Below are 27,836 nucleotides of genomic sequence, written 5' to 3' on the forward strand. Positions count from 1 at the left end.
TAAACTCAATCACGTCAGGTTAAAGGCTTCACTATTATAAGTTTTAATCACCCAAATGATCCAGAGATAGTCTTTCATGGCAGAGATCCAGCTCACTGCAAAACACAGACACACACCCACCTCTTTTCCTCCAAACTGCAAAACTAAACTGCAAAATGGCTGACCTGACCTCAGCTCCACCCACTCTCTGACATCACTGTTTTCTTAAAGGTACATTGCTTAAACATCCATGTCTTAAAGGTACTCTCACATGACAGCTGGTTAATATTTTTGGTTTTGTTATCTGCTCTCAACAATTTTCCTTTCCGGTTGCTTCATCCTTTGGCGATCTCTCGCTAACGAGTTTGATTGTCCACCTGAGCACCCCCAATGTTACGGGTCACGGGTTCTGTGGGTCATTGCGTGGCTGACGAGCCCGATCCCAGAGTCGCACCTTTGACTGCACACTCGGCAGGTGTTTCCGGGAGGGGGGATCGCTGCTTGGATTGGAGATCAATGGTATTCCTTTCTCAGGCTCCTTTTCCACCCTCCCCTTGCCATTGGGCGACCTTGCAGAATTATGTCCCTTCAATCAGGAGGTTCCTTTCAAGTCGGACTCTTCTGAGAAAGGGTCTCCCAGGGGTTGACGTCTCTGTTGCATTTCTTGAGGTAAACCTTCAAGGTGTCTTTGAAGCGCTTCCTGTGTCCTCCTCTTGTTTGGGAACCTTCCTTGAAGATTTGATTTGGTAGTCTGGACTCTGACATCCTGAGCACCTGACTTGCCAACGGCGTTGGTTTCGGATGATCACGGTCTCGATGCTGTGCTCTTGGCTCCTTCAAGGACACTAATATGCCTGTCCTCCAAGCCGATACGGAGAATCTGTATCAGACAGCATTGATGGTCCCTCTCCAGGGGCTTACGGTGGCGTCTGTACGTCGCCCAAGTTTCTGAGCCGTCAAGAAGAGTTGGAAGGAGGGCAGCACGGTGGCGCCGTGGGTAGCACGGTGCCGAGGTCCCAGGTTCGATCCCGGCTCTGGGTTGCTGTCCGTGTGGAGTTTGCACATTCTCCCCGTGTTTTGCGTGCCACACAACTCAAAGGCGTGCAGGGTAGGTGAATTAGTCGCGCTAAATTGCCCCTAAATTGGAAAAAATGGGTACTCTAAATTTAAAAAAAAAAGAAGAGTTGGGAGGACACGATGATCTTGGTGTCAACACTGACGTCGCGGTCGTTGAGCCCCGTTGGCCTCGGCCTCCGACGGCCAAGCTTTGAAGCTGTTGAATAGTAACTAACAGAATGTAATAAGAAGTTGGAATACTGAACAGATGCACAGTTACCTGTGGAGAGGAAAGCAGTATAAATGTTTTGGGTCGGTGACCCTGCAGTAGACCTGTGAAATACGAGGTGGAGCAGGTTCCACGGGTCTTCGAATTGTTCTGATGAAATGGCATCTCTTTCCCTCTCCACCGAATGCGGCCTGACCTGCTGAATGTTTTCTATTTACATTTTGGATTTACTGCACCTGCAGTAGTTGGCCTTCACGTTGGTATAGGAGAGAAACACCTCTGATTGGATGTCAAGTGATTTTGAATATTACAAGGGTGCAATAAGACCAAATGACGTCCCACAGTGTCGCTATTTGTCTAGTTTCTATAAACTTGGTGCAGTTGGGTCATTTTTCTGCTGCTTAGGCCGGGGTGTGGGTGGGGGTGGGGGGGGGGGGGGCATTTCTATTGTTTACCTCCCGTGTCTTGTCCCAGTGGGTGTCGTTGATGGATGGGTCGGGGAAGTGAGGATTGTCAGGTTGTCTTCTATTGGAGGCTAGTTCAGAGTTCATTTTGATCCTGCTCCCAAATGCATCCACACCCCATTTTCGTTCCTGTGGGAGTTGATGGGTAGCAGCAAACAGGAGCGATGAACTTGACTTTTCAATCCCTCCTTGTTGATGCCCGTTGAGGTTTCAATTTGATCTTCCCCAGTGGCTCCTGAGAACTGCTGGGAATATCGGCCGAGTCTACTCAAATTATTGTTCAAGGGGCAATCCCCTTGGCCCAGGAATCAGTTTCGTGAATCTTTGTTGAACTCCTAGGGTCAGTATATCCTTCAGTGTAAGGATATTAAAACTATACAAAAACAAAAAATATTGGACAATCTCAGCAGGTCTGACAGCGAGGAGAGAAGGGAGCGAACGTTTCGAGTCTGGATGACTCTTTCTCAAAGTTGAGCTTGTCCAGGATTTTCTGTTGTTGTTTCAGATTCCAGTATCTGCAGTAATTTGCTTTTATCAACTGAAACTGTACATTATTCTCCAGGTGTGGCCTTACCAGGGCTCAATATAATCTCACTCGCAAAACTCAAAGCAAATCTCACCTTTTCCAGATACAAAAGCTCCATTAGATCCCCAGCCGCACCGAGCCACAGGGTGGAGAAGCTGACCTCCACCCTAACAGGACCCACCTGTGAGCGATCAGCGGGGCGAAGGCTAAAACATCTGCCCCCGCTCCCGTCTGCAGCTCCGGCAAGTCCTGAATGTGGCCCCCAGGGGGCTGGGCTCCAAATCCACGCGCGAGATCGCTGACATGGTACTGTAGAACGACCTCCAAACTTTCTCCAGTTCCGGGCAGGGCTAGAACATTGCGGTAATTGGCTGGGCCTCTCCCAAACTGCTCACAAGTATCCTCCACGCCTTCAAACAACCGGCTCATTCTCAACCTCGTCACGTACGCTCTGTGTACTACCTTTAGCTCTATCAATAAGCGATTTTCATTTCATTCATTCATTTCAACCCCAGCCTCGAGCACGAGGTTGAGGCATTCGCCCTCTCCCACACCTCATTCCGCAGCCCCTCCTACAGTGCCATCCCCAGCTCCTCCTCCCACTTGGTGTAACCCCCCCCTCCAGAGATGCCATATCCTCCTCCAAAATCCTCCCATAGATCTCCGTGGTGGGTACACCTACCCCACGTGGATTTCAGCGGGTGAAGAAGGCAGCTCACCACCACGTTCCCGAGGCCAGTTGGGGATGGACAACATAATGCTGGCCCGGCCAGCGACACCCGCAACCCATCAAATAATTAAAACCAAATAGATCTTATTGAATGCCAGAGCGGGCCCGAGCTCACTGGCGTCCGTCTGCTCCCAATTCTTAGGTTGTTACAGATTGAACGGAAACTTGGGGCAGATTTTCCGTCCTTTCCCACGGACAGGATCTTCCACAGATGGTGACCCCCCTCCCCACCCCTCACTGCGGAGTCCCTGGTGGCAGAGGTACAAACATTGGAGAACCACCTCTGCAAAACACGCTATGGGGGGCGGGGGGGGGGGGGGGGTGGGGGGGGTGGTGCTGCATGCGGAACCCCGCCCTTGGGGTTATGTCGCCTCCAGTGGAATATCTGATTGCCGCAGGGGCTTGGTGTTCAAAATAGGTTTACCCTCTTCCTATCCAACGGGAATATTTTAAAATGTAATCTTGGCCTCTGATCCTTATTTCCCCTATCCTCCACCGTTTAAAAAGTGTCATTTCTAATTACATTTCAAATGTGACCGTTGTGAATTTGTTCCTCGTGGAAGACGGCTAAACTCGCATTAACAGTAATCGTTAATGTTCGTGGTATTCTAAATTTTTCAGATAGTCCATTGACGATGGATTTATTATATTGCCCCAAAAAATTAAAAGGAAGTTAATTGACAAGCCGGGCAACGAAGCAGAAGGTTTGTAAAACAGTCAATTTAAGATCTCGCATTTGTTTCCAGAGAAGTTTCGGACGTCAATTTATATGGTGTCTGAAAGCAATAATCCAGTGACAGTAAATATTCGCTCAGTGTAGCGGTGTAGTGTTTCGTTACCAGTTAAAACTGGTAATGGCTGAACAAATTTTTCACAAATAGTTGTTGTATTTTGATTGGGACTGGGGAATGGTACTCCATATTGATTTGGCTGAACTTTAGATATTGTCTCGTCTGTAAAGAGCTGTGGTGATGATCTTTCAACAAATAACTCTGAACAGCCCTTTGGTCATGGATGTAAGTTTCTATTCATGTTCCAGAAACTATTTTGATACTTTGCCAATGGAATTTCGGGTGTCTTAAGTGCCTGTGTGTGTGTGTGTGTTTGAACCGAACAAATTGAAGATTTTGAAATGTTGATGAGATGCTCAATAAATCATGTATTTGATTGAATATACTCACTTCTGAAATAAAAAGAGAATATGGTGGGAATATTCGAGCGGTTGTGCAGAGCAAAAACAGACCTGATGCTTCAGATTGTTAACCTCGTGTCAGAACCCAGGCTGCGAGTGGTAACTTTTGTGACTAACGCTTCAGCAAAATTGTTCGCCACAAATAAGCTTGCTTCTACATCAGCTCAAAGGATAAGCCAGACCAAAAAACTGTGCTGTTACATCGCACAATCTGCATAAAATGTTGATAATTCGGCCAGAGCCTCAGTCTTGTAAAGATGAAAATTGATGCTGCGTGTACTGGTATCCAGAGAATGTCACAAGGTTCAAGTAGAGCCAATGACAATTGATGCAAGGTCTATTGTTTAGTTTAAGTCTGAAATCGATAAAGATTTTGTGAATCAAAAGGTATTAAGGGAAATAGGGTGAATGGTGGGTGTATGGAATTAATCACATAACAGCCATTCGGGGCGATCTTTCCAGAGGAAATCAGAGTCGGTTCTGGGCGGGATTAGTGGGGGTCATTCCCGACGCTTGTGCATATTTGCTATTTTGTGCCTTGGCGGGGAATGCCAGCTTGGCATTGCCACCAGAGCAACCTGGCAGTGCCAGGCTGGCATTCAGGAGGCACTGACGAGGTGCTAGGGGACACTGCCAGGGTGCCAGGTTGGCATTGCCGAGGTCCCTGGGTGGCACCAGCAGTGCCAGGCTGCCATCTGGCCCAGGTAATAGCCACCCAGGGGCCTCCGATTGTGGGGGCCGGTGCCAGGTGGCGGTTTTTTGAGGGCGCGGAGGATAGATGTGGGCGGAGCGTGGAGGGGGCCGCGAATCACGTCCCTGTGTTTCGGGCGTGCCCAAGATTGAGGGAGTTCTGGCAGGGGTCCACGGATGTTGGGCGGGATTCTCCGTCGGCGGGATGCTCCTTTTTTGCCGGCAGCCCGGGGGTTTCCAGATGGCGAGGGGCTGCCCCACAATGGGGAAACCCCATTTACCAGCCGGCGTAATGGAACATCCCGCCGGCGGGGTAAAACAGAAATGTGGTGCGGCGGGGCGGAGAAACACGCCCGTTATATCTGAAGTCCGGGTTGGGGGGGGGGGGGGGGGGGGCGGGGGAGGGGGGCGTGGGGGGGAGCGTGGGGGAGGGTGGCCCCATCTCTGGAGATGCCGATATTTGGTGTGTCGGAAGTTCCGGGAGTGTGGGGGTGGGGAAGAGAGGTCGACGTATCGGCCTTTGCCTCCCTGATGGGCCGGAGACGGATTTTGTTACGTTGGAGGGACTCGGAGCCGCCCAAGGCAAGGGCGTGGGTGAGCAACCTGGCAAAATTCCTGCGGTTGGAGAAGATCAAGTTCGCTCTGCGAGAGGGTTCACCTGGAGGTGGAAACCATTCATTGATTTGTTCAAGGAGGATTGAGGGGTCAGTGAGGGGGGGGTAAAACGGGGCAAGTGGCTGGCAGTCGGTTTCAGGGGTACTGGAGGGTTCGGGGTGTTTATTGTGTTGATGTGTTGTTCTTGGCTATTTAGTTGTTCTTTTGATATTTTGTATAATTATATATTTGTTGAAAAGCATTGAATAAAAATATATATTTTTAAATGTTTAAAATCCTTCGATTCTTCATGTCCTTCCTCGGCCTCAGTCCAACTTACCTGTGCAAATGCATCGTTCTTAATTGATGCATTATAGGGAAAGATAGATGAGTGCATGAGGGAGAAAGGAATCCAAGGAAATATCAATTCTCTAGATATCAATGGCGTTCAATGAAGGAGGCTCATATGGAGCATTTGGAACTCCAGCATGGACTGGTTGGGCTGAATGTCCTGCTTTGTGCTGTACAAAAAAACAAATCGAGTCAGCCTGGTTTGTTACTCTGCAATCGGATCAAACGCCTCCCTTCTCCCCCCCCCCCTGAGATTTTGGAGTGTCTGCACTAAGTTGCTGTGCGAAATGTGCTCCATGTTTTTCTCACGAGGTTACCTGGGAAACCTCCAGGGGAAATGAATGCATTGTGTAAACATTTTGAATCCCTCCCTTTTTTTGTATTTCAAGCACCCGTGAGCACTTCTCCAGGACTCGTCAGTTTCTCGGAGTGCAGTGAGCTGCTTTAAAATGTCCCCGGGCACCAAAGTCTGAAATGACACCCTCTCTGACTGTGAGAACAGTACGTTATCTCCCATCACCCGGCAACATCTTCCCTTCACTGTCCCAGCTCCAGAGGACTGCCCTGGATTCCACGCTTCCTCAATCGTAGCCGGGTCATTGATGGCACTGGCTGTCTGCTGTCACCCTGGCGGTCTCCTGTCCTGTTTCTGAGGTGATGCACAGGTGAGAGAACAGGTACACAACCTGTCAACCGATGGCTTTCTGTAGAAGCCATCTCGTGTCCTTGCGACCGGTTTAACGTGCACTAGATCGCTATTTAAGAAACTAGACAGTGCTGCTGGCAATGCAACAACAATAGCTTTATTTAAATTATTTATTGTGGATGGCGCCTGCTTTACTGCAGCTGGGTGCAACGCTATTTACCTGTTCTTGCATCAGTGCGCCTAAACAAGGCAGCAATGTGAGTGAGCACAGCTGTTACAATCCAGAATAAGCTGAGCATTTAAAGCTTCGCAAACCATCGTTTTGACCTTGATGTTAATGCAAATAGTTGATGTTTTTTGGTTAATTCATGTGACAGCCTGTTGTCAACATGTTGGGGTTGATGTGTTGTGCTGGCTCTGGTCAGTGAAATAATCCAGTCACCACCTTTAGCTCAGTGTGAATTCTTGTCTAACTACTCTTCTAAGAAACACTTTGGGATGTGTCTGCATTAAAGACAATGTACAGGTGAAAGCTTCCTTGTTTCTGTGTCTGTCCCACTCTCCATCATTACAAATAGCTTTTTGTTGGATGATAATTTTTTTTTCCAATTGATAAAATCCATTCTATCTTTAAGACCAGAGACTTCTGGGTGGAATTTCCGCCGGGATTCCCTTCCCTGCTTCACCTGTTTATCTTGTTTTTTCTCATTGGGTGGAGGGAGGGCGGCGGCTCTTCCCCAAATTCCTGGTGGGAGATCCCCTGTGGAAATTATTGACATCAGCCTCGATGTTCGTCCAGCTTGGCTGGTGAATGCGTTTGTCTGCGAGTCAGAAAGTCATGTGGTCAGGTCCGGTTCCAGGATCAGAGGCCCTACCCCAGGCTGCGGTGTTGGGAGAGTGCAGCATTGTTGCAGCTGCCCTTTCTCAGATGTAGGCCCGATTTCACTGTTTCAGAGACTAAGCCCTGACACCGAGACTGAACCACGTGCGTTCTGCGGCCCCGAAAGTGGGCGAACACCGGGGCCACGTTGAACGAGTGCAAATCCAGCGAAAGCTGGCCTGTGATTTGCTGGGGTCGGGATTGGCTCTCGAGAGTCTGGGAAGCAGGAGTTGCATATAGGCACTGCACTCCCCACACACTCGAGTCCAGACGGCACGGTAGCACAGTGGTTAGCACTGTTGCTTCACAGCTCCAAGGTCCCAGGTACGATTCCCGGCTTGGCTCACTGTCTGTGCGGAGTCTGCACGGTTTCCCCGTGTCTGCGTGGGTTTCCTCCGGGTGCTCCGGTTTCCTCCCACAAGTCCCGAAAGACGTGCTGTCAGGTAATTTGGACATTCTGAATTCTCCCTCAGTGTAGCTTAACAGGTGCCAGAGTGTGGCGACTAGGGGCTTTTCACAGTCACTTTATTGAAATGAAAATCGCTTATCGTCACAAGTAGGCTTCAAATGAAGTTACTGTAAAAAGCCCCTAGTCGCCACATTCCGGCGCCTGTTCGGGGAGGCTGTTACGGGAATTGAACCGTGCTGCTGGCCTGCCTTGGTCCGCTTTCAAAGCCAGCGATGTAGCCCAGTGCTGATGTCAGCCTACTTGTGACAATAAATGATGGCACTAGTTGCGCTGGAGGATGCCCATCCTGTTGATGTGTTGGCTGGGATCAGAGGACACCTGGGGGGGGGGCGGGGGGGCACCCATGCAGCCTGTGGCACTAAGTTCACAGTGGGCAGCCAGTGGTGTGTGCAGCTGCATGGCTGCCTTGCAGGCTGCGGAAATGCTGGTCCGTGCCCGTCCACCCTGATCCACAGCCCACGTCCTGGCCACTACTCCCCCCCCCCCCCCCGCCCCCCCCGACCCTGGTAATAGGCCCCCAGCCAGCGGCACAACTGTCAGCACACTATAGCAATGTTGGATGCTTTTCCTACCCCCCCCCCCCCCTCACCTCTCCCCCTCAGCAGCCATGGCACCTATTTCCCGATTTTAAATTACACAGGGAACTCTCTGATGCACTATCAATTACGACGAGAGTAGAGTGTAATCGAGGCTTTATTAAGCAGAGATGTGTGGCCTCCTACAGCTGCTGCCGAAATGGCTGCATCTCGGTGAGCACACACATTTATACTCCGCCTACTGGGCGGAGCCAGCAGGCAGGGATCTACCCCCGTACCTGTAGTACAGGGGCCTTACCGTAATACTCCCCGTATGCGGTATATACAATATAACAGTGGTGATTACCACACCCTCTCCGTCGGTAGTTCCTCCTGGTGGAGGTGGAGCATCACGAAGGGGGGCCCGGAAATTGCCGGGTCGGGCCTGTCGGGCTTCGCGATTCCGGCATTGCTGGATGGGGAATCCCGCCCATAATGTTAAACTGAGGGGCCAGTCTGTTAGTTAACTCATGTGAAAGATTCCTGGTCACAGTCGAACCAGAGGGAGGGCGAGTGAACGCGAAACGTTAGCTCTGCGTCTCTCTCCACAGACACTGCCGGACCTGCTGCGTTTATCCAGCACTTTCTGCTTTTCTTTCCGAGTTTCTCTATTGTGCTGGCGAATACTCCTCCCTCTATCAGCACCATCCAATCTAGACCGGCTGGTTGCTTCTTGCTGTTTGTTTGTGGGGGTCCTGCATTGTGGTGAACAAGGTCACACTTCCAAACAGGCACGTCCAGCCAAACTGGTCGATGTTGCTGTTTGCCTGAGCCCAACCCGTCAAACGGGGAGGCAGCGGCACAGTGGTATTGTCACTGGATTACTAATCCACACACCTGCCATATTACGTTGTAGTAATATCTCGTTACTCTTTTGCTTGCTTCCAGAACGATCTGATGGCTGATGTTCAGTAGAACTATCAGTCTTCAAATTAAGCAAATACTATTGATTGAATAATGATTACTGAGTTTGTTCACTCCTCTACAGCTATAACTGAAGATTAGATAAATAAGCATAAGTTTATATAATGTTTAACTACACCTGCTAACTAAGCCATACCTCTAATACTCTGTTCACTGATGTGGAGATGCCGGCGTTGGACTGGGGTGAGCACAGTAAGAAGTCTTACAACACCAGGTTAAAACCCAACAGGTTTGTTTCAAACACTAGCTTTCGGAGCACTGCTCCTTCCTCAGGTGAATCATTCACCTGAGGAAGGAGCTGTGCTCCGAACGCTAGTGATTCGAAACAAACCTGTTGGACTTTAACGTTGGTGTTGTAAGACTTCTTACTCTGTTCACTAGTCACTCCTGATATGAAGAGGCAGGAATCTCTTCTGAGTGCAGTTTATATACACAGATCTGGTGCTGCCATCTAGTGGTTGTCTAGCACTACATTACACACGTTAACCTCTTGCATACCAGCATATCCAGATCACGAGAAGACCCAGGGTACTGTTCTGGGGACCAGGGTTCGAATCCCACCTCTGCAGATGGTGAAATCTGAATTCAATAAAGATCTGGAATTAAAGGTCTAATGATTGTCGTAAAAAAACATCTGGCTCACTAATGTCCTTTAGAATAATCCTTACCCGGTCTGGTCCACAGGTGACTCCAGACCCTCAGCAATGTGGTTAACTTTGAACTTACCCCTCAAGGGCAAGAAGGGATGGGCAATAAATGCTGGCACAGCCTGCGATTACCTCCTCCCATGAACGAATAAACAAATAAATAAATAAACGGCTGCTCCTTTGAAGAAAGAAACCGCTAACATTTCAGGTCAATGACCTTTCATCAGGACTTATTTGTTCTAGAATGTTCTCTACTCCCTCCACAGATGCTGCCAGACCGGTTTAATACTTCCAGTGTGGCTTTGTAATTTAAAAAAAAACACATTTTTAAATATCCAATTCATTTTTTCCAATTAAGGGGCAATTTAGCGTGGCCAATCCACCTGTCCTGCACATCTTTTTTGGGTTGTGGGGGCGAAACCCACGCAAACACGGGGACAATGTGCAAACTCCACACGGACAGTGACCCAGAGCCGGGATCGAACCTGGGACCTCGGCGCCGTGAGGCAACTGTGCTAACCACTGCGCCACCATGCTTCCCCGGTTTTTTTAATTTTAGATTTCCAGCATCTGTAATATTTGATTTTTGCATCAAAATGATCTGTTGACCTGAGGAAGTGAGGTGACGGAGCCTCGGAACTCGCTCTCTCGTTTTCCCGTTCTACTCCTGTGCCTCCATAATTTATTGCAGTTGGATCCAACACGCGATCAGCTGAAAGTTTGGAGTACTTATTATTTGGGATTGAATAGATCCCCACTTCCAAACCACCAGGTGGAGTTAATTTGCTGTACAATAGCAGTACTTTTAACTGCACCAACTCCACCGAGAGGTAGTCGCAACCTCATGTCGATCGTAATACTCGATAAATCGTTGAATACAAAGTGTCGAGGAACAGAGGGAATCATGAGGTGCATGACCACAGATCTGGGAAGGTGGCCGAACAGATAGAGGAGCTGGTTAAGAAGGAATATGAGATATTTTGCTGTTGTTGACCGAGGCACAGAATAGAAGAGTTGGGAGGTGAAGCTGGAACTGTATCAGTCACACGTAAGATCACAGCTTGAATACTCGGTACAGTTCTAGTCACCTGAAACTCTACTTAATCAAACTTGATTTCACAACTCCACAATTTTTCTTTGAAGATTAATATTCCGCACCTAATATAAACCAAGACTTTCCAAAGTTGGAGAGGCTTCATTCTATGGCTATTAATTTTTCTATATTTTACTTATTGGAATACGCGTACAGGTTCTGGGATACTGTGTATATACAGTTTCTGGGATACTGCATACAGTTTCTGGGATACTGCATACAGTTTCTGGGATACTGCGTATATACAGTTTCTGGGATACTGCGTATATACAGTTTCTGGGATACTGCGTACAGTTTCTGGAATACTGCGTACAGTTTCTGCGATACTGCGTACAGCTTATGGAATACTGCATACAGTTTCTGGGATACTGCCTATATACATTTTCTGGGATACTGCGTATATGCTGTTTCTGGGATACTGTGTATATACAGTTTCTGGAATACTGCATACAGTTTTTGGGATACTGCGTACAGTTTCTGGGATACTGCATACAGTTTCTGGGATACTGCGTACAGTTTCTGGGATATTGCGTACAGTTTTGGGGATACTGCACACAGTTTCTGGGATACTGCGTACAGTTTATGGAATATTATGTACAGTTTATGGGATACTGCGTATATACAGTTTCTGGTATACTGCATACAGTTTCAGGGATACTACGTACAGTTTCTGGTATACTGCATACAGTTTCAGGGATACTACGTACAGTTTCTGGAATACTGCATACAGTTTCTGGAATACTGCGTACAGTTTCTGGAATACTGCGTATATACAGTTTCTGGGATACTGCGTATATACAGTTTCTGGGATACTGCATACAGTTTCTGGGATACTGCGCAGTTTCTGGAATACTGCGTACAGTTTCTGGGATACAGGGTACAATTTCTGGGATACTGCGGACAATTTCTGAGATACTGCATACAGTTTCTGGGATACTGCAGACAGTCTATGGAATACTGCGTATATACTGTTTCTGGGATACTGCCTACAGTTTCTGGGATGCTGCTTACAGTTTCTGGGATACTGCGGACAATTTCTGGGACACTGTGGACAATTTCTGGGATACTGCAGACAGTTTCTGGGATACTGCATACAGTTTCTGGGATACTGCAGAGAGTCTATGGAATACTGCGTATATACTGTTTCTGGAATACTGCATACAGTTTTTGGAATACTGCGTATATACAGTTTCTGGGATACTGCCTACAGTTTCTGGGATGCTGCGTACAGTTTATGGAATATTATGTTAAGTTTATGGGATACTGCGTATATACAGTTTCTGGTATACTGCGTACAGTTTCAGATATACTGCGTACAGTTTCTGGAATACTGCGTACAGTTTCTGGAATATTGCATACAGTTTCTGGAATACTGCGTATATACAGTTTCTGGGATACTGCATACAGTTTCTGGGATACTGTGCAGTTTCTGGAATACTGCGTACAGTTTCTGGGATACAGGGTACAATTTCTGGGATACTGCGGACAATTTCTGAGATACTGCATACAGTTTCTGGGATACTGCAGACAGTCTATGGAATACTGCGTATATACTGTTTCTGGGATACTGCCTACAGTTTCTGGGATGCTGCTTACAGTTTCTGGGATACTGCGGACAATTTCTGGGACACTGTGGACAATTTCTGGGATACTGCAGACAGTTTCTGGGATACTGCATACAGTTTCTGGGATACTGCAGAGAGTCTATGGAATACTGCGTATATACTGTTTCTGGAATACTGCATACAGTTTTTGGAATACTGCGTATATACAGTTTCTGGGATACTGCCTACAGTTTCTGGGATGCTGCGTACAGTTTATGGAATATTATGTTAAGTTTATGGGATACTGCGTATATACAGTTTCTGGTATACTGCGTACAGTTTCAGATATACTGCGTACAGTTTCTGGAATACTGCGTACAGTTTCTGGAATATTGCATACAGTTTCTGGAATACTGCGTATATACAGTTTCTGGGATACTGCATTTATACAGTTTCTGGGATACTGCATATATACAATTTCTGGAATATCGCGTACAGTTTCTGGGATACTGCGTACAATTTCTGGGATACTGCGTACAGTTTCTGGGATACTGCGGATGGTTTCTGGGATACTGCATACAGTTTCTGGGATACTGCATACAGTTTCTAGAATACTGTGTAGTTTCTGGGATACTGCGTAGCTACAGTCTCTGGAATACTGCGTATATACAGTTTCTGGAGTACTGCGTACAGTTCTGGGAATACTGTGTACAGTTTCTGGGATACTGCGTATATACAGTTTCTGGCATACTGCATATATACAGTTTCTGGAATACTGCGTATATACAGTTTCTGGACTACTGCGTATATAAAGTTTCTGGACTACTGCGTATATAAAGTTTCTAGAATACTGTGTATATACAGTTTCTGGAATATGGCGTATATACAGTTTCTGGGATACTGCGTGTATACAGTTTCTGGGATACTGCGTACAGTTTCTGGGATACTGCGTATATACAGTTTCTGGGATACTGCGTATATACAGTTTATGGGATACTGCGTATATACAGTTTATGGGATACTGCGTATATATAGTTTCTGGGATACTGCGTATATACAGTTTCTGGGATACTGCGTACAGTTTCTGGGATACTGCGTATATACAGTTTCTGGGATACTGCGTACAGTTTCTGGGATACTGCGTATATACAGTTTCTGGGATACTGCGTACAGCTTCTGGGATACTGCGTACAGTTTCTGGGATACTGCGTACAGCTTATGGAATACTGCACATAGTTTCTGGGATACTGCCTATATACAGTTTCTGGGATACTGCGTACAGTTTCTGGGATACTGCGTATATACAGTTTCTGGCATACTGCGTATATACAGTTTCTGGAATAGATTTCATAGAATTTCATAGAATTTACAGTGCAGAAAGAGGCCATTCGGCCCATCGAGTCTGCACCAGCTCTTGGAAAGAGCACCCTACCCAAGGTCAACACCGCTACCCTATCCCCATAACCCAGTAACCCCACCCAACACTAAGGGCAATTTTGGACACTAAGGGCAATTTATCATGGCCAATCCACCTAACCTGCACATCTTTGGACTGCATACAGTTTCTGGAATACTGTGTATATACAGTTTCTGGGTTGCTGCATACAGTTTCTGGAATACTGCGTACATGCAGTTTCTGGGATCCTGCGTACATACAGTTTCTGGAACACTGCGTACAGCTTCTGGAATACTGCGTATATACAGTTTCTATGATACTGCGTATATGCAGCTTCTGGAATACTGCGTACAGTTTCTGGAATACTGCGCATATACAGCTTCTGGAATACTGCGTACATACAGTTTCTGGAATACTGCGCATATACAGTTTCTGGAATACTGCATATATATAGTTTCTGGAATACTGCATATATATAGTTTCTGGAATACTGCATGTGCTCTCTGCCTCAGATGGTGAGAAGGGAGAATGTGCTGCATTATCCTGTAGATACCTGGAATCAAACTAATAGAGAGCGTTGGGAGCATTCAGCAAGTTGCACAGTAATCTGTTGTGAAAGCCTTTGAGAACTTACTGGAGAAGCCCATGTGAAGGAGCAGAGCAACGTACAGCAGGCCCCAACTATTCATTTTTCTGATTACCACAGATGCTGCCTGAGTGTTTCCAGCATTTTCTAGATTTGCGAGTCATACCTGGATAATTGGGTAGCAGAATGTGTATTTACATAACGTCAACCAGCTGCTATCCACTGAAAACAGTTGGGGTTTTTAATTCATTCGTGGTGTGTGAGCGTGCTGGTGAGGCCAGAATGTGTTGCCCATTCCTAATTGCCCTCGAGAAGTTGGTGGTGAGCTGCCTTCTTGAACCATTGCACAGCACGTGGTGTAGATACACCCACAGTGCTGTTCGGGAGGGAGTTCCAGGATTTTGACCCAGCGACAGTGAAGGAACTGCGATATATTTCCAAGTCAGGGTGGTGAGTGACTTGGAGGGGAACCTCCAGGTGGTGGGGTTCACTAGTATCTGCTGCTCCTGTCCTTCTAGACAGTAGAGGTTGGGGTTGGAAGGTGCTGTCTAACTTGGTGAGTTACTGCAGTGCATCTTGTAGATGGTACACACGGCTGCCACTGTTGGTCGGTGGTGGAGCGTTTGAATGTTTGTTGAAGGGGGAGCAATCTAGCGGGCTGCTTTGTCCTGGATGGTGTTGAGCTTGTTGAGTGTTGTTGGAGTCAGGAGGTGAGTTACTCGTTGCAGTATTCCCAGCCTCTGATCTGATCTTAGTCGATCCAGTTCTGCTTCTGGTCAACGGTAATCTCCAACATGTTGATTGTGGGGGATTCAGTGATTGGAATGTCATTGAATGTCATGGGGAGCTGGTTAGAGGTTCATTCTATTTATATTATGACGTTATGTTTTGTTCTGCTTGTGACGTAGCATAAGCTGCTTCCTTGATGTGCACTCTGACTAAGGAAGGTTCAGACTTGGAGATAGCTTTAACACGTTTATTAAACTATTAACAATTCTCCTACTTGGATTCGACTCTCCTGTTAATCCTGCTATAGCTACTCAGACTGATGAACCAGTCTGCTACAATCCACGTGGTGGGTGTGATGTTCAGTCAACCCTGTGTCTGTACTCACTTGAGTGTCTCCACTGGAAAGAGACTGCGCATGTGTGATGTGTCCTTTTATATGGGTTGATGTTATGCCCTCCTGTGGTAGTGTCACCTCTGTGTGTATCGTGAATGGCCATTGGTCGTGTCCTATCTTACTGACCTATTGGTTGACTGTCTGTGTGTCATGTCTCTGGTGTTCCCTCTAGTGTCGAGCTAGGTGTAGTGTATGTACATTAACCCTTTGTGTACTTAGTGATGTATATCACCACACATTAAGGGTTCAATTTTGGTATTTACATGTCACTGTCTTGCAGATAACATGCGTCTTACATGCCTGGTGTAGCAATATTTTACACCTTCACAAAACCTAATGAAAATTAGTATTTTTCCTTTCAAAGCTTGTGCCTCTTTGCTTTCCTTAATTTAATCTTGGCTGTGTTTGTTACTGAAGTGAACTGAGGTGTGTTGCACAATTGTGGTCTTGTGCATTGTGTGTTTGCCATTAGTCATCCTCCTGCTCGATGTGGGGCCAATAAAAACACTCGTGTTTGAGCTGGAGTTGAGTCTGGAAGTGATCAAATTGGGATTTTAACGAGTTCAAAGAACAAAGAAATGTACAGCACAGGAACAGGCCCTTCGGCCCTCCAAGCCCGTGCCGACCATGCTGCCCGACTAAACTACAATCTTCTGCACTTCCTGGGTCCGTATCCCTTTAAAGAAGTTCAGTGAAGTTGAAAGAGGTTCTGTTCTTTAATAAGACTGTGACGCAATTATGTGCATTAAACAATTGAAGTCCCTGCTCTTTTATGTCTGAAATACCACAGCCATTTTGCACACGGCAAGATCCCACAGAGCCTAAAGATTAGGCCCGGATAAACTGTTTTTGGTTTTTTTTTTGCCATCTCATCTCCCCCCCCCCCCCCCCCCCCCGGGCTCTCTCTTTCTCCACCCCTCCCACTCCACGGGCTCTCTATTTGCCCCCCCTCACACCCTCTTCCCCCCCCCTCACGTGCTCTCTATATCACTCTCATTTTCTTTCTCTCTTCCCTCCCCAGGTGCATCACCTGCGATTAGCGCAGGAACAAGAGAAAAACAAAATCCTTTCCGAAGCTCTGCAGACTCTGGCCTGTGAACACCACGAACTTGAACAATCTTTAGTCAAAGGCTCCCCACCCCACAGTGCACTGAGTGATGATGAATTCTACGATGCTTTGTCAGGTCAGTGAATAATGGATTTGCTGTGGGCAGAAATTTAATTGGATTCCGAGTTATGCAAGTTGTAAGTTTTGGCTTAAGCCTGAGAGTCACCGATTACCCAAAGCGGGGGTTGAGCTCAGAAGTGATTTTCGGGTAATTCTTTCAGCAAGCTTCAGTTTTAAAAAAATGACGCACAAGTCAAATTGAAAGGAAAGGTGTACGGCGCTGCCAGGTGGGAATGCTGCACCATTCGTGGAGGACGGCAGGTGTGCAATGAGTGTTGATATGTGTAGTTTCTGGCAGCAGCACCCTGCTTTCTAGCCAAAGTGTTGTGAAGGATCTTGGTCTCATGCCCACGTATCCATCCTCGGCCTATAGCAGTGCTCGTGTGATGCCCAACACAAACTGGAAGAACGACACCTCGTTGTTGCACGTTACAATCTTCTGGACTCAACTTTGAGTTCAACAACGTCGGACTGCGACCTTTCCCGGCCATCCTGTCTCCCCCTTTTGTGGTTTGTTGTTTTTCAGCCCTCTTGGCTTGCCCCAACATGACCCCCACCCCTCCCCCACATGGCCACCTGTCCAACTTGGGGCTGGTTTAGCACAGGGCTAAATCGCTGGCTTTGAAAGCAGACCAAGGCAGGCCAGCAGCACGGTTCAATTCCCGTACCAGCCTCCCCGAACAGGCGCCGGAATGTGGCGACTAGGGGCTTTTCACAGTAACTTCATTTGAAGCCTACTTGTGACAATAAGCGATTTTCATTTTTCATTTCATTTTTCATTTCATTTCATTGTTAAGTGTTGCTCCCATTGACGCATTCTGCTACCTTTCCTTTTGGCACTCTTCATCTCTCGGTGGCACCATTAGCACTCCCCTTTGTCAATCTCTCCTTCGCCACGACCTATCCTTGATCTTCTCACCTGCCCCACCTCCTCCACCCACCTCTCCTCCTTTATAATTTGTTATATTTCTACTTCAGTTCTATAGACGGATTGTTTAGACTCGAAACATTTCTCCCTCCACAGATGCTGCCAGACCTGCTGAGTTTATCCAGCATTTCCTGTTTTTGTTTCAGATTTCCAGCATCCCTGGTCTTTTGATACCTGATGGGACTGCCCCCTGAGCACCCATTAATATACTTTATTTCTAGAGGCCTGTGTCAGAACGTGTACAAGTTCTCCTGGCCAATGACCAAGGTGATACCTTCCAATTAGCTCAAAGTTGTCCATCAGCTTAGACCATAAAACCATAAGACATAGGAGCAAGAACCTATCTATCTAATATTATAGATATGTGAAGAGAAGGAGATTGGTAAAGACAAATGTAGGTCCCCTACCGACCATAAGACATGGGAGCAGAATTAGGCCACTCGGCCCATCGAGTCTGCTCCGCCATTCAATCATGGCTGATATTTTCTCATCCGCATTCTCCTGCCTTCTCCCCATAACTCCTGATCCCCTTATTAATCAAGAATCTATCTATCTCTGTCTTAAAGACACTCAGTGATTTGGCCTCCACAGTCTTCTGCAGGAAAGAGTTCCACAGATTCACCACCCCCTGGCTGAAGAAATTCCTCCTCATCTCTGTTTTAAAGGATCGGCCCTTCAGTCTGAGATGGTGTCCTCTGGTTCTAGTTTTTCCTACAAGTGGAAACATCCTCTCCACGTCCACTCTATCCAGGCCTTGCAGTATCCTGTAAGTTTCAATAAGATCCCCCCTCATCCTTCTAAACTCCGGACCCAGATTCCTCAACCTTCCTCCTACGACAAACAGGGGAATGCATAATGAAGGACAAAAAAATGGCTGAGCAATTGAATACATACTTTGGTTCTGTCTTCACAAAAGAGGACACAAATCAAATACCAGGAATGTTGGAGAATGAAAGGTTTAGTGAGCGGGAAGAACTGAGGGAGATCAACATTAGTAGAGAAATTGATGGGATTGAAGGCGGATAAATCCCCAGGGCCTGAGAATCTGCATCCCAGAGAGCTTAAGGAGGTGGCTCTGGAAACAGTGGATGCATTGGTGGTCATCTTCCGGGATTCTATAGACCCTGGAACTGTCCCTGCAGATTGGAGGGTAGCTCACGTCACTCCTGTATTCAAAAAGGGAGGTAGAGAATTATAGACCAGTGAGTCTAACATTGGTAGTGGGGAAAATTCTTGAGTCCATTATCAAGGACTTTATAGTGGAACATTTAGAAAGCAGTGGCAGGATCAGTCAGAGTCGGCATGGATTTATGAAGGGGAAATCATGCTTGACAAATCTGTTAGAATTCTTTGAAGATGTAACTAGTACAGTTGACAAGGGGGAGCCAGTCGATGTGGTATATTTGGACTTTCGGAAGGCGTTTGGCAAAGTCCCGCATAAGAGATTATTGTGCAAAATTAAAATGCATGGGATTGGGGGAAATGTATTGAGGTGGATAGAAAACTAGTTGGCAGAGAGGAAACAAAGAGTAAGGATTAATGGGTCCTTTTCAAATTGGCAGGCAGTAACTAGTGGGGTGCCACAGGGATCGTTGCTGGGACCCCAGCTATTCACAATATTGATTAATGATTTGGATGAGGGAACAAAATATAACAAATCAAAGTTTGCAGATGATACCAAGTTCGGTGGGAGGGTGAACTGTGACGAGGATACAGGGATCCTATTGCATGATATGGACAGGTTGGGCGAGTGGGCAAACCAATGGCAGATGCAGTATAATTTGGATAAGTGTGAGGCTATTCACTTTGGAAGCAAAAACAGGGAAGCAGATTACTACCTGAATGGTTGTAAATTGGGAGAGGGGAGTGTGCAGCGGGACCTGGGTGTCCGTGTGCACCAGTCGCTGAAGGTAAGCATGCAGGTGCAGCAGGCGGTAAAGAAGGCTAATGGAATGTTGGCCTTCATTGCGAGAGGTTTCGAGTATAGAAGCAGGGATGTGTTGCTGCAATTGTACAGGGCCTTGGTGAGGCCATACCTAGAATATTGTGTGCAGTTTTGGTCTCCTTCTCTGAGGAAGGATGTTCTTGCTCTCGAGGGAGTGCATCGAAGGTTTACCAGACTGATTCCAGGGATGGCGGGACTGCCATATGAGGAGAAATTGACGAGGTTGGGATTGTTCTCGCTGGAGTTCAGAAGAATGAGGGGGGATCTCATAGAGACTTATAAAATTCCAACAGGACTGGACAGGGTAGATGCAGGGAAGATGTTACCAATGATGGGTGTCTCCAGAACCAGGGGTCACAGCCTGAGGATTCAGGGTAAACCATTTCGGACAGAGATAAGGAGACATTTCTTCACCCAAAGAGTGGTGAGCCTGTGGAATTCATTACCACAGGAAGTAGTTGATGCTAAAACATTGAATATATTCAAGAGGCGGCTGGATATAGCACTTGGGGAGAATGGGATCAAAGGCTATGGGGAGAAAGCAGGATTAGGCTATTGAGTTGGATGATCAGCCGTGATCGTGATGGATGGCGGAGCAGGCTCGAAGGGCCCAAAGGCCTCCTCCTGCTCCTATCTTCTATGTATCTATATATGTCTGATGTTGCTCCTGACATTCTCTCCTGCACTCTTCATTGAACCAGGGTTGATCCCCTGGCTGGGTGGTATAGAGTGGGGGATACGCCGGGCCAGGAGGTTACAGATTGTGGTTGATACAATGCTGCTGCTGATGCCCCACAGCGCCTCATGGATGCCCAGTCTTGAGTTGCTAGATCTGTTCGAAGTCTATCCCATTTAGCACGGTGGTAGTGCCACACAACACGATGGAGGATATCCTCAATGTGAAGGCAAGCCATCTTCTCTACAAGGACTATGCAGTGGTCACCCCTACCGATACTGTCATGGACAGATACATCTGTAGCAGGCAGGTTGGTCAGGACAAGGACAAGGTCAAGTATGTTTTTCCCTCTTGTTGGTTCCCTCACCACCTGCTGCAGTCCCAGTCTAGCAGCTCTGTCCTTTAGGACCCGGCCCGCTCGGTCTGTGGTGGTACCGAGCCACTCTTGGTGATGGACAGTGAAGTCCCCACCCAGAGCATATTCTGCACCCTTGCCACCCTCAGTGCTTCCTCCAAGTGGTGTTCAACATGGAGGAGTACCGAATAATCAGCTGATGGTGGCCGGCACGTGGTAATCAGCAGGAGGTTTCCTTGCCCATGTTTAATCTGATGCCATGAGACTTCATGGGGTCCAGAGTCAATGTTGAGGACTCCCAGGATGTTGAGTAACCCGGCTAGGATTTTACCAGCAGTCGGCAATGTCGTGCCCCTGCGGTCGCTCCAGTTCAACTTGTCGCCTGTCTTGAAGATTGTGATCATTCTGCAATCTCGAAGATCACGCTGACGCAGACCAGTTTGGCCGAAATTAACCCCAACCTGTTGTTTCCTTAGATAGAATCAAAGAACGGTTGTCGCACAATTTCTTCTTTCCTTTGACAAAACACCAAAGCTTCCAAATCCATCGGCTTCAAGCGAGATTCAAGGTGAAGGGCTGGAAATGTCTCTCACTCCACACATCATGGGGCAAATGGCCTCCTCCAGCTCGTATTTCTTACCTTCGTATTACCCCAGGGCCGTCCAAATAAAAATTAAAAGTTGTCGGATATTTTGACCATTTTCACAGAAAGGAAGTATTTTCGAAAAGTCAATTCTCATGTTGGATGTTTAAAAGCCTTGTGTACTTGGACACATGTTGGAAGACTAGGATAATGGGTTGTTAAGTTGATAACCGTGACCTATTTGCACATTAACGTGAGAAAAACGAGAGGACCCCGACCAACGGCGATTGGAAAACAAGCAAAGGCCACGTGAGAAACCATTTTTCAGCATAGAATCTGGAATGATTGGGGCAGCACGGCGGTGCAGTGGGTTAGCCCTGCTGCCTCACGGCGCCGAGGTCCCAGGTTCGATCCCGGCTCTGGGTCACTGTCCATGTGGAGTTTGCACATTCTCCCCGTGTTTGCATGGGTCTCTCCCCCACAACCCAAAGATGTGCAGGGTTAGGTGGATTGGCCACGCTAAATTGCCCCTTAATTGGAAAAATGAATTGGGTACTCTAAATTTATTTTTAAAAAGAATCTGAATGCCTCTAACTCTGAGAGTGTGGTGGAGGCAGATTCGACCGAGGCTTTCGAAAAGGGAATTGAGGGATAATACGAAGATAAAAAAATATTCCGGGGCTGTACTAGCAAGGAGCTGACAAAAAGATGCAAAGGGCTGAATGGCCTTCTTCTGTGCTGTAACAATTCCCTGATTCTAAGCAGCTCGTTAATCAGCCTCCGTCATCAGGACACAGCTTGCGTTGTTGTACCAGAATATCATTGGATTATTTTGTGAGTAGAGAGATGAGACCGAGGCTGGGATGCAGAAAATTATACAAAAGACATATTGGACTAAGGGAGTTACATGTTAAGTGTCACTCGGTGCGTTGACTCGCAGTAAAATGAGGGAATTTACCAATTGGACATTGTTCCAGCCAGTGTTTGCTCGGCCTGCCTTCAGAAAGGCTCAATAACTATTGGAGCAAAAGACTGTATTCAGTAGGCAATGATGCAATGCTACTGATACGGCCTTGATTTTTCTATCATTCAGGCAGGTGCAGTGCAGCATAAATGCAATCCCATAAAACTAAGATACTCGTACCAGAGGGAGCGATTGAAACCACAGAAACGAGAATATTTTTCAATATAACCTTTAGTGTCACAAGTAGGCTTCACTGCAATGAAGTTACTGTGAAAATCCCCTAGTCGCCACACTCCGGCGCCTGTTCGGGTACACAGAGGGAAAATTCAGAATGCCCAATTCACCAACAGCACGTTTTTCGGAACTTGTGGGAGGAAACCGGAGCACCCGGAGGAAATCCACGCAGACACGGGGAGAACGTGCAGACTGTACACAGACACGGGGAGAACGTGCAGACTCCGCAACGACAAGTGGGAATCGAACTTGGGGCCCTGGCGCTGTGGAGCAACAGTGCTAGTTTGGGAGTAATCTTCTTAAGTCCCGGAGCAATTTAACTAGATGGGCTGAGGAAACGGACATGAGGAAGTCACATTGGGCGGCACATTAGCCTTGATTATGTGCTTAAAGTCAGGAGTGGAGCTTGAATTCATAACCCATCAAGGATTTACAACAAACTCTAGTTTAAATTATGTCTTCACCTGAGCTTGATACAAATGTCACAAAGTTTTGTTTGGCTTCCTCCAGGGAGATTTGGTTGAAGAAGAAACCACCTTGAATATAAACCTGATGTTGTATTATGCTTCTTCATGTAGTATAAACTGCTTCCTTGGTGTATTCTCTGACAAAGGAAGGTTCAGACTTGGAGATAGGTTTAACACATTTATTGAACAGTTAACAATTCTCCTACTTGAGTTTGGCTCTCCTGCTAATCTTGCTATAGTAACTCAGTCTAACTAACCAGTCTGCTCCAAGCCATGCGGTGGGTGTGATGCTTCTGATCTGCCCCTGTCCTACTCTCTGAGTGTCGCCTGTGGAAAGAGACAGAGCATGTGTGCATTGTCCTTATATATGGGTTGCCCCATTGTGGTAGTGTCACCTCTGGGTGTCTTGACTGCTCATTGGTCGTGTCCTATCTTACTGACCTATTGGTTGAATGTCTGCATGTCATGATGTCTCTGGCGCTCCCTCTAGTGTTTACTTAGCCCGAGTGTATTTACATTAACCCCTTGTGTATTTACAGTGATGCATATCACCACATCTGATACCGAGTGTTTTAATAATCTGAATGATTAGCCGCTCCCATTAAATCGAACAAATCCAGTTTAAATTGATTGACCCGGGCTTTGTGGGCAATGACAAATGGAAGATGTTTTTCTTTGATATTCATTCTTGAGATGTGGGCATCGTTGGCTGAGCCTCCCTAATTGCCCGCTACGAAGTGGCTTCATTTCGGAAGGCATTTAGGGTCTCTGTGGGTCTGGAGTTACTGTAGGCCAGACCGGGTAAGGACGACAGATTTCCCTCCCTAAAGAATGTTAGTGTACCAGATGGGTTTACTCCGGCCTCATTTTGTCCGCTACTTCATTGCACCTACAGCCGCCCACAGACCTTTCCAAGGACTCGCTCTGCAACTCGCAATCATTCATAGAACATAGAATTTACAGTGCAGAAGGAGGCCATTCAGCCAATCAATCCTGCACCGGCCCTGGGAAAGAGCACCCCACCCAAGCCCTCCGCCCCTTACCCGTAACCCAGCAACCCCACCCAACCCCTTTGGACACTAAGGGCAATTTAGCAAGTCCAATCCACCTAACCTGCACGTCTTTGGACTGTGGGAGGAAACCGGAGCGCCCGGAGGAAACCCACGCAGACACGGGGAGAACGTGCAGACTCCACACAGACAGTGACCCAAGCCGGGAATCGAACCTGGGACCCTGGAGCTGTGAAGCGACAATGCTAACCACTGTGCTACCGAGCCATTTTCCCACAGCTCCCTCTGCACTGGATCTGGGACCTGTGTTAGCAGGACAAGCAACAGAATATCTCCTCAAATCTATTATAAATCCTGATTCAAAGTGTTAGAATATTCAATTCAATGTAAAATCATGTGGTGATGTCTAACAGTTGACTCGGGGAGTCTGGGTTGCTGTGGTAACATGCATGTTCCCGTGCAAGCTGTAGTCTGGAGCTGTGGGTAGTAATGTCACGGGCTCCAACATTCTTTCCATCACATGGCCAAGCAGGACTCTCTCCCACTCTTACCGCCTGTCATTGGCACGTGCCGAAACAATTTACAGGTTGACACTCAAACTATTTGGCCGCGTAATGGACGCCCGTTCCTTGGGATCCAAACCTGGAATTTGCAACTCCTGAGATAAGAGATTGAAAAGTAAATCAATTTCACTTTTATTCTTTCAAATCTCTAACGATAATTAAATCTGAAGTTCTGAACGTTCAGTGCCAGAGACAGGGGGCGGAATTCTCTGCCTGTTTAAAACATTAAGTGGATTGAGGTATAGAGTGAAGACGGGTGCAAAATATCTGTTCAATTAATCTGCCATTTGCTAACTTTCCATTATTAATTCCCGATTTTCCCGCTCTCTAAGAGGACGAACACTCACTCGATTTGCTCTTTTCCTTTTTTGTTTATAAATTGAAAGTACCCAGTTATTTTTTTCCAATTAAGGGGCAATTTACTGTGGCCAATCCACTTACCCTGCACAACTTTGGGTTGTGGGGGTGAATCCCACGCAGACACGGGGAGAATGTGCAAACTCCACACGGACAGTGACACGGGGGCGGGATCGAACCCGGGTCCTCGGCGGCGTGAGGCAGCTGTGCTAACCACTGCGCCAACATGCTGCCCTTGGCCTTTTCCTTTTCACATACCTGTAGAAACTCTTCCTAAAATGGTAAGACGGCGTGAAGTGTTCTACAAGCAGCACTTAACAAATCTGCTCGATGTTCAGAATGGGAACTGGAGGAAGCACTCCCTTCCAAGAGCCCCAGCAACATCGCTCTCCTCCCTATGGTAGATTAATTTGCCTTGTGCTGTACAGCCAATCTCCCGCGCCACACCCCAGCACACCACAAACATGGAATTCAGAAATCCCTCACTCCTCAAGATCCTACTGTATCTCCCTTGTCCTCCTTAACTCGCGGTGCGCAAATTGCGTTCTCCCCATCAGAATAAAATCTCTGTTATCCTCCCTCAGCTAAAGTGCAATTGGAGACGGTGTGCCTGTTGACGCAAAAGCAGCATTCCGACACGCCAGGCACCATTCCCACTGAGAACAAACATCCCTTTGTCCCATCAGTCCTGTTCCCTAGGTTTTTCTGGGTGTGGGGGCGGGGGGGGGGGATTAGAAGGGATTGAGAAATGAGAGCACGAATGGAACAGTTACTGTGGATGATTGAAAATGGGCGGCCTGTGTTGGAAGTGGAGGCAAGCTCACAAACTGGATGTAAACCTGTCTCAGCAATGGAGAGTAAAGGTGATAAATGGAAAGCTGGACCCCTCCCTCACTCTGAAGGAAGGTCCTCTGCATTGCACATGCCTTAATAGTTGCCCTGTGACCTTTTATAATGTAAGTATGACACATTTCCAAGAGGTAATACACGCTGAGCCATTATCCTGACGTGGAATTTGTGCTAAATAATGCATCACCACTTAAACTAAAATAGCAGCATAAAGAATGAAGAAGCAGATCAGGTGAAGTACACCAACCATCCAGTATATAGAATCAATTACTTTCCTGAACTCCTGTAAGGTGAACTTGGAATGACACAGAATGTTGGGGTTTAACCCCCGTCGCCTCTTACCCGCACCTCCAGCAGCCTGAAGATCGGGATCATATCCACCTCGAATCAAATGCACGAGCAAACTAGCAAATGAAATGAAATGAAAATCGCTTATTGTCACAAGTAGGTTTCAATGAAGTTACTGTGAAAAGCCCCTAGTCGCCACATTCCGGCGCCTGCTCAGGGAGGCTGTTACGGGAATCGAACCGTGCTGCTGGCCTGCCTTGGTCTGCTTTCAAAGCCAGCGATTTAGCCCGATGCTAAACAGCCCCGACAAGTTTAAAGTAACACTTTTTAATTTGAGAATCGAAAGCCCTTGACTTTCATTTGTTTTATTGGTTAAGAATGAATCCAGAGTGATTATTTGCAGATGCTCTACCCCCTCTCCTGGGTTTAGTGGTTCCTGTGGGTGTTCCCTTCGGGTTCGACGTTGAAATCCATTTGACATGACAACCCATTTGCTCAACTGATCCCGATCTTTTCACACGTTTTTCCACCTGAAATGTCACGTATTGCAGTTCCAATTCGCTTCCCGCACCTCGTGATGCACTAAGATAGACTTTTGTCTGTTTCCATAGCCAGTAATTCATGGAACAGGTCAATAGACTGTCGCCAGGAGTTTACAGCTTGAGGAGCGCCACTCCACATCAAACATGGCTGACCCGGAGTCTCTCCCGCTCTTACCGCCAGCCATTGGCGTGTTTGGAAGGATTTTGTGGGTTGACACTCAACCAATTTGGCCGTATTATGAACACACCTTCCTTATCAAGTCCTGGGGTAGGACCGGAACCCAGAGCTTCTAGCGCAGAGACAGAGACGCTACCCACTGCACCATAGGACCCCCACATATCGTAGTACCGTCTGCCAATTTCGTAAGATTGGAAGTAGCATCCCCAAAACCATTTTTGAATATTGTGATTAGAAAGCCAGTTGAATAGGCCGAGTATCCAGCATTCCCTGGGATGGGGAGTTACAGCGATTCATAAACGTCTGAGTGAATACACCTCTCTTCACCTCGGTCCTAAATGTGCAACCTTTTATTTTAAGACTGTGAACCTTCGGTCTAGACTCTGCAGCCAGGGAAAGCAGCATTTACTCTATTTAGCCCTCAAAGAATTTAATGTTTTAATAAGATCATGCCTCTTCTGAGCCCCACACAATATAGATCTATATCCAATCTATATTCAACTCAATACCTCCTCATGGGCCAATCTTTTCATCCCGTCTTTGCCATATGGAGCTCTGCTGTATTTGTCACACTGTGCTCTGTAAACCACATCCCCAAGTTTGCTTGCTGTGGTCTCCTGCCGAAACATTCGACCACGTTTTTGTTACCTGTAGACGCAATTATTCCAGTAGTTTTCTGGCTGATCTTCCATCCTCCACCTTAGAACATAGAACATAGAACATACAGTGCAGAAGGAGGCCATTCGGCCCATCGAGTCTGCACCAACCCACTTAAGCCCTCACTTCCACCCTATCCCCGTAACACAATAACCTCTCCTAACCTTTTTGGACACTAAGGGCAATTTATCATGGCCAATCCACCTAACCTGCACGTCTTTGGACTGTGGGAGGAAACCGGAGCACCCGGAGGAAACCCACGCACACACGGGGAGAACGTGCAGACTCCGCACAGACAGTGATCAAGCGGGGAATCGAACCTGGGACCCGGCACTAGCTGCCGATACAGCCCGGAGAATTGGCGGGTCTGTGGCCGCG

General features: G+C 47.1%; 1 protein-coding gene across 3 annotated transcripts in view; it reads left to right on the forward strand.

Moving 5' to 3' along the window:
* Window positions 1-27,836, forward strand: part of osbpl1a (oxysterol binding protein-like 1A) — a 298,479-nt gene that overhangs the window by 175,807 nt on the left and 94,836 nt on the right. For all 3 annotated transcript variants that reach the window (XM_072468513.1, XM_072468514.1, XM_072468515.1), the window contains one exon: window positions 16,716-16,878. In XM_072468513.1, the coding sequence (XP_072324614.1) occupies window positions 16,716-16,878 (163 nt within the window). The remainder of the gene's footprint in view (window positions 1-16,715; window positions 16,879-27,836) is intronic.

This window comes from Scyliorhinus torazame, chromosome 11, assembly GCF_047496885.1.
Source record: "Scyliorhinus torazame isolate Kashiwa2021f chromosome 11, sScyTor2.1, whole genome shotgun sequence".
Classification (NCBI taxonomy): domain Eukaryota; kingdom Metazoa; phylum Chordata; class Chondrichthyes; order Carcharhiniformes; family Scyliorhinidae; genus Scyliorhinus; species Scyliorhinus torazame.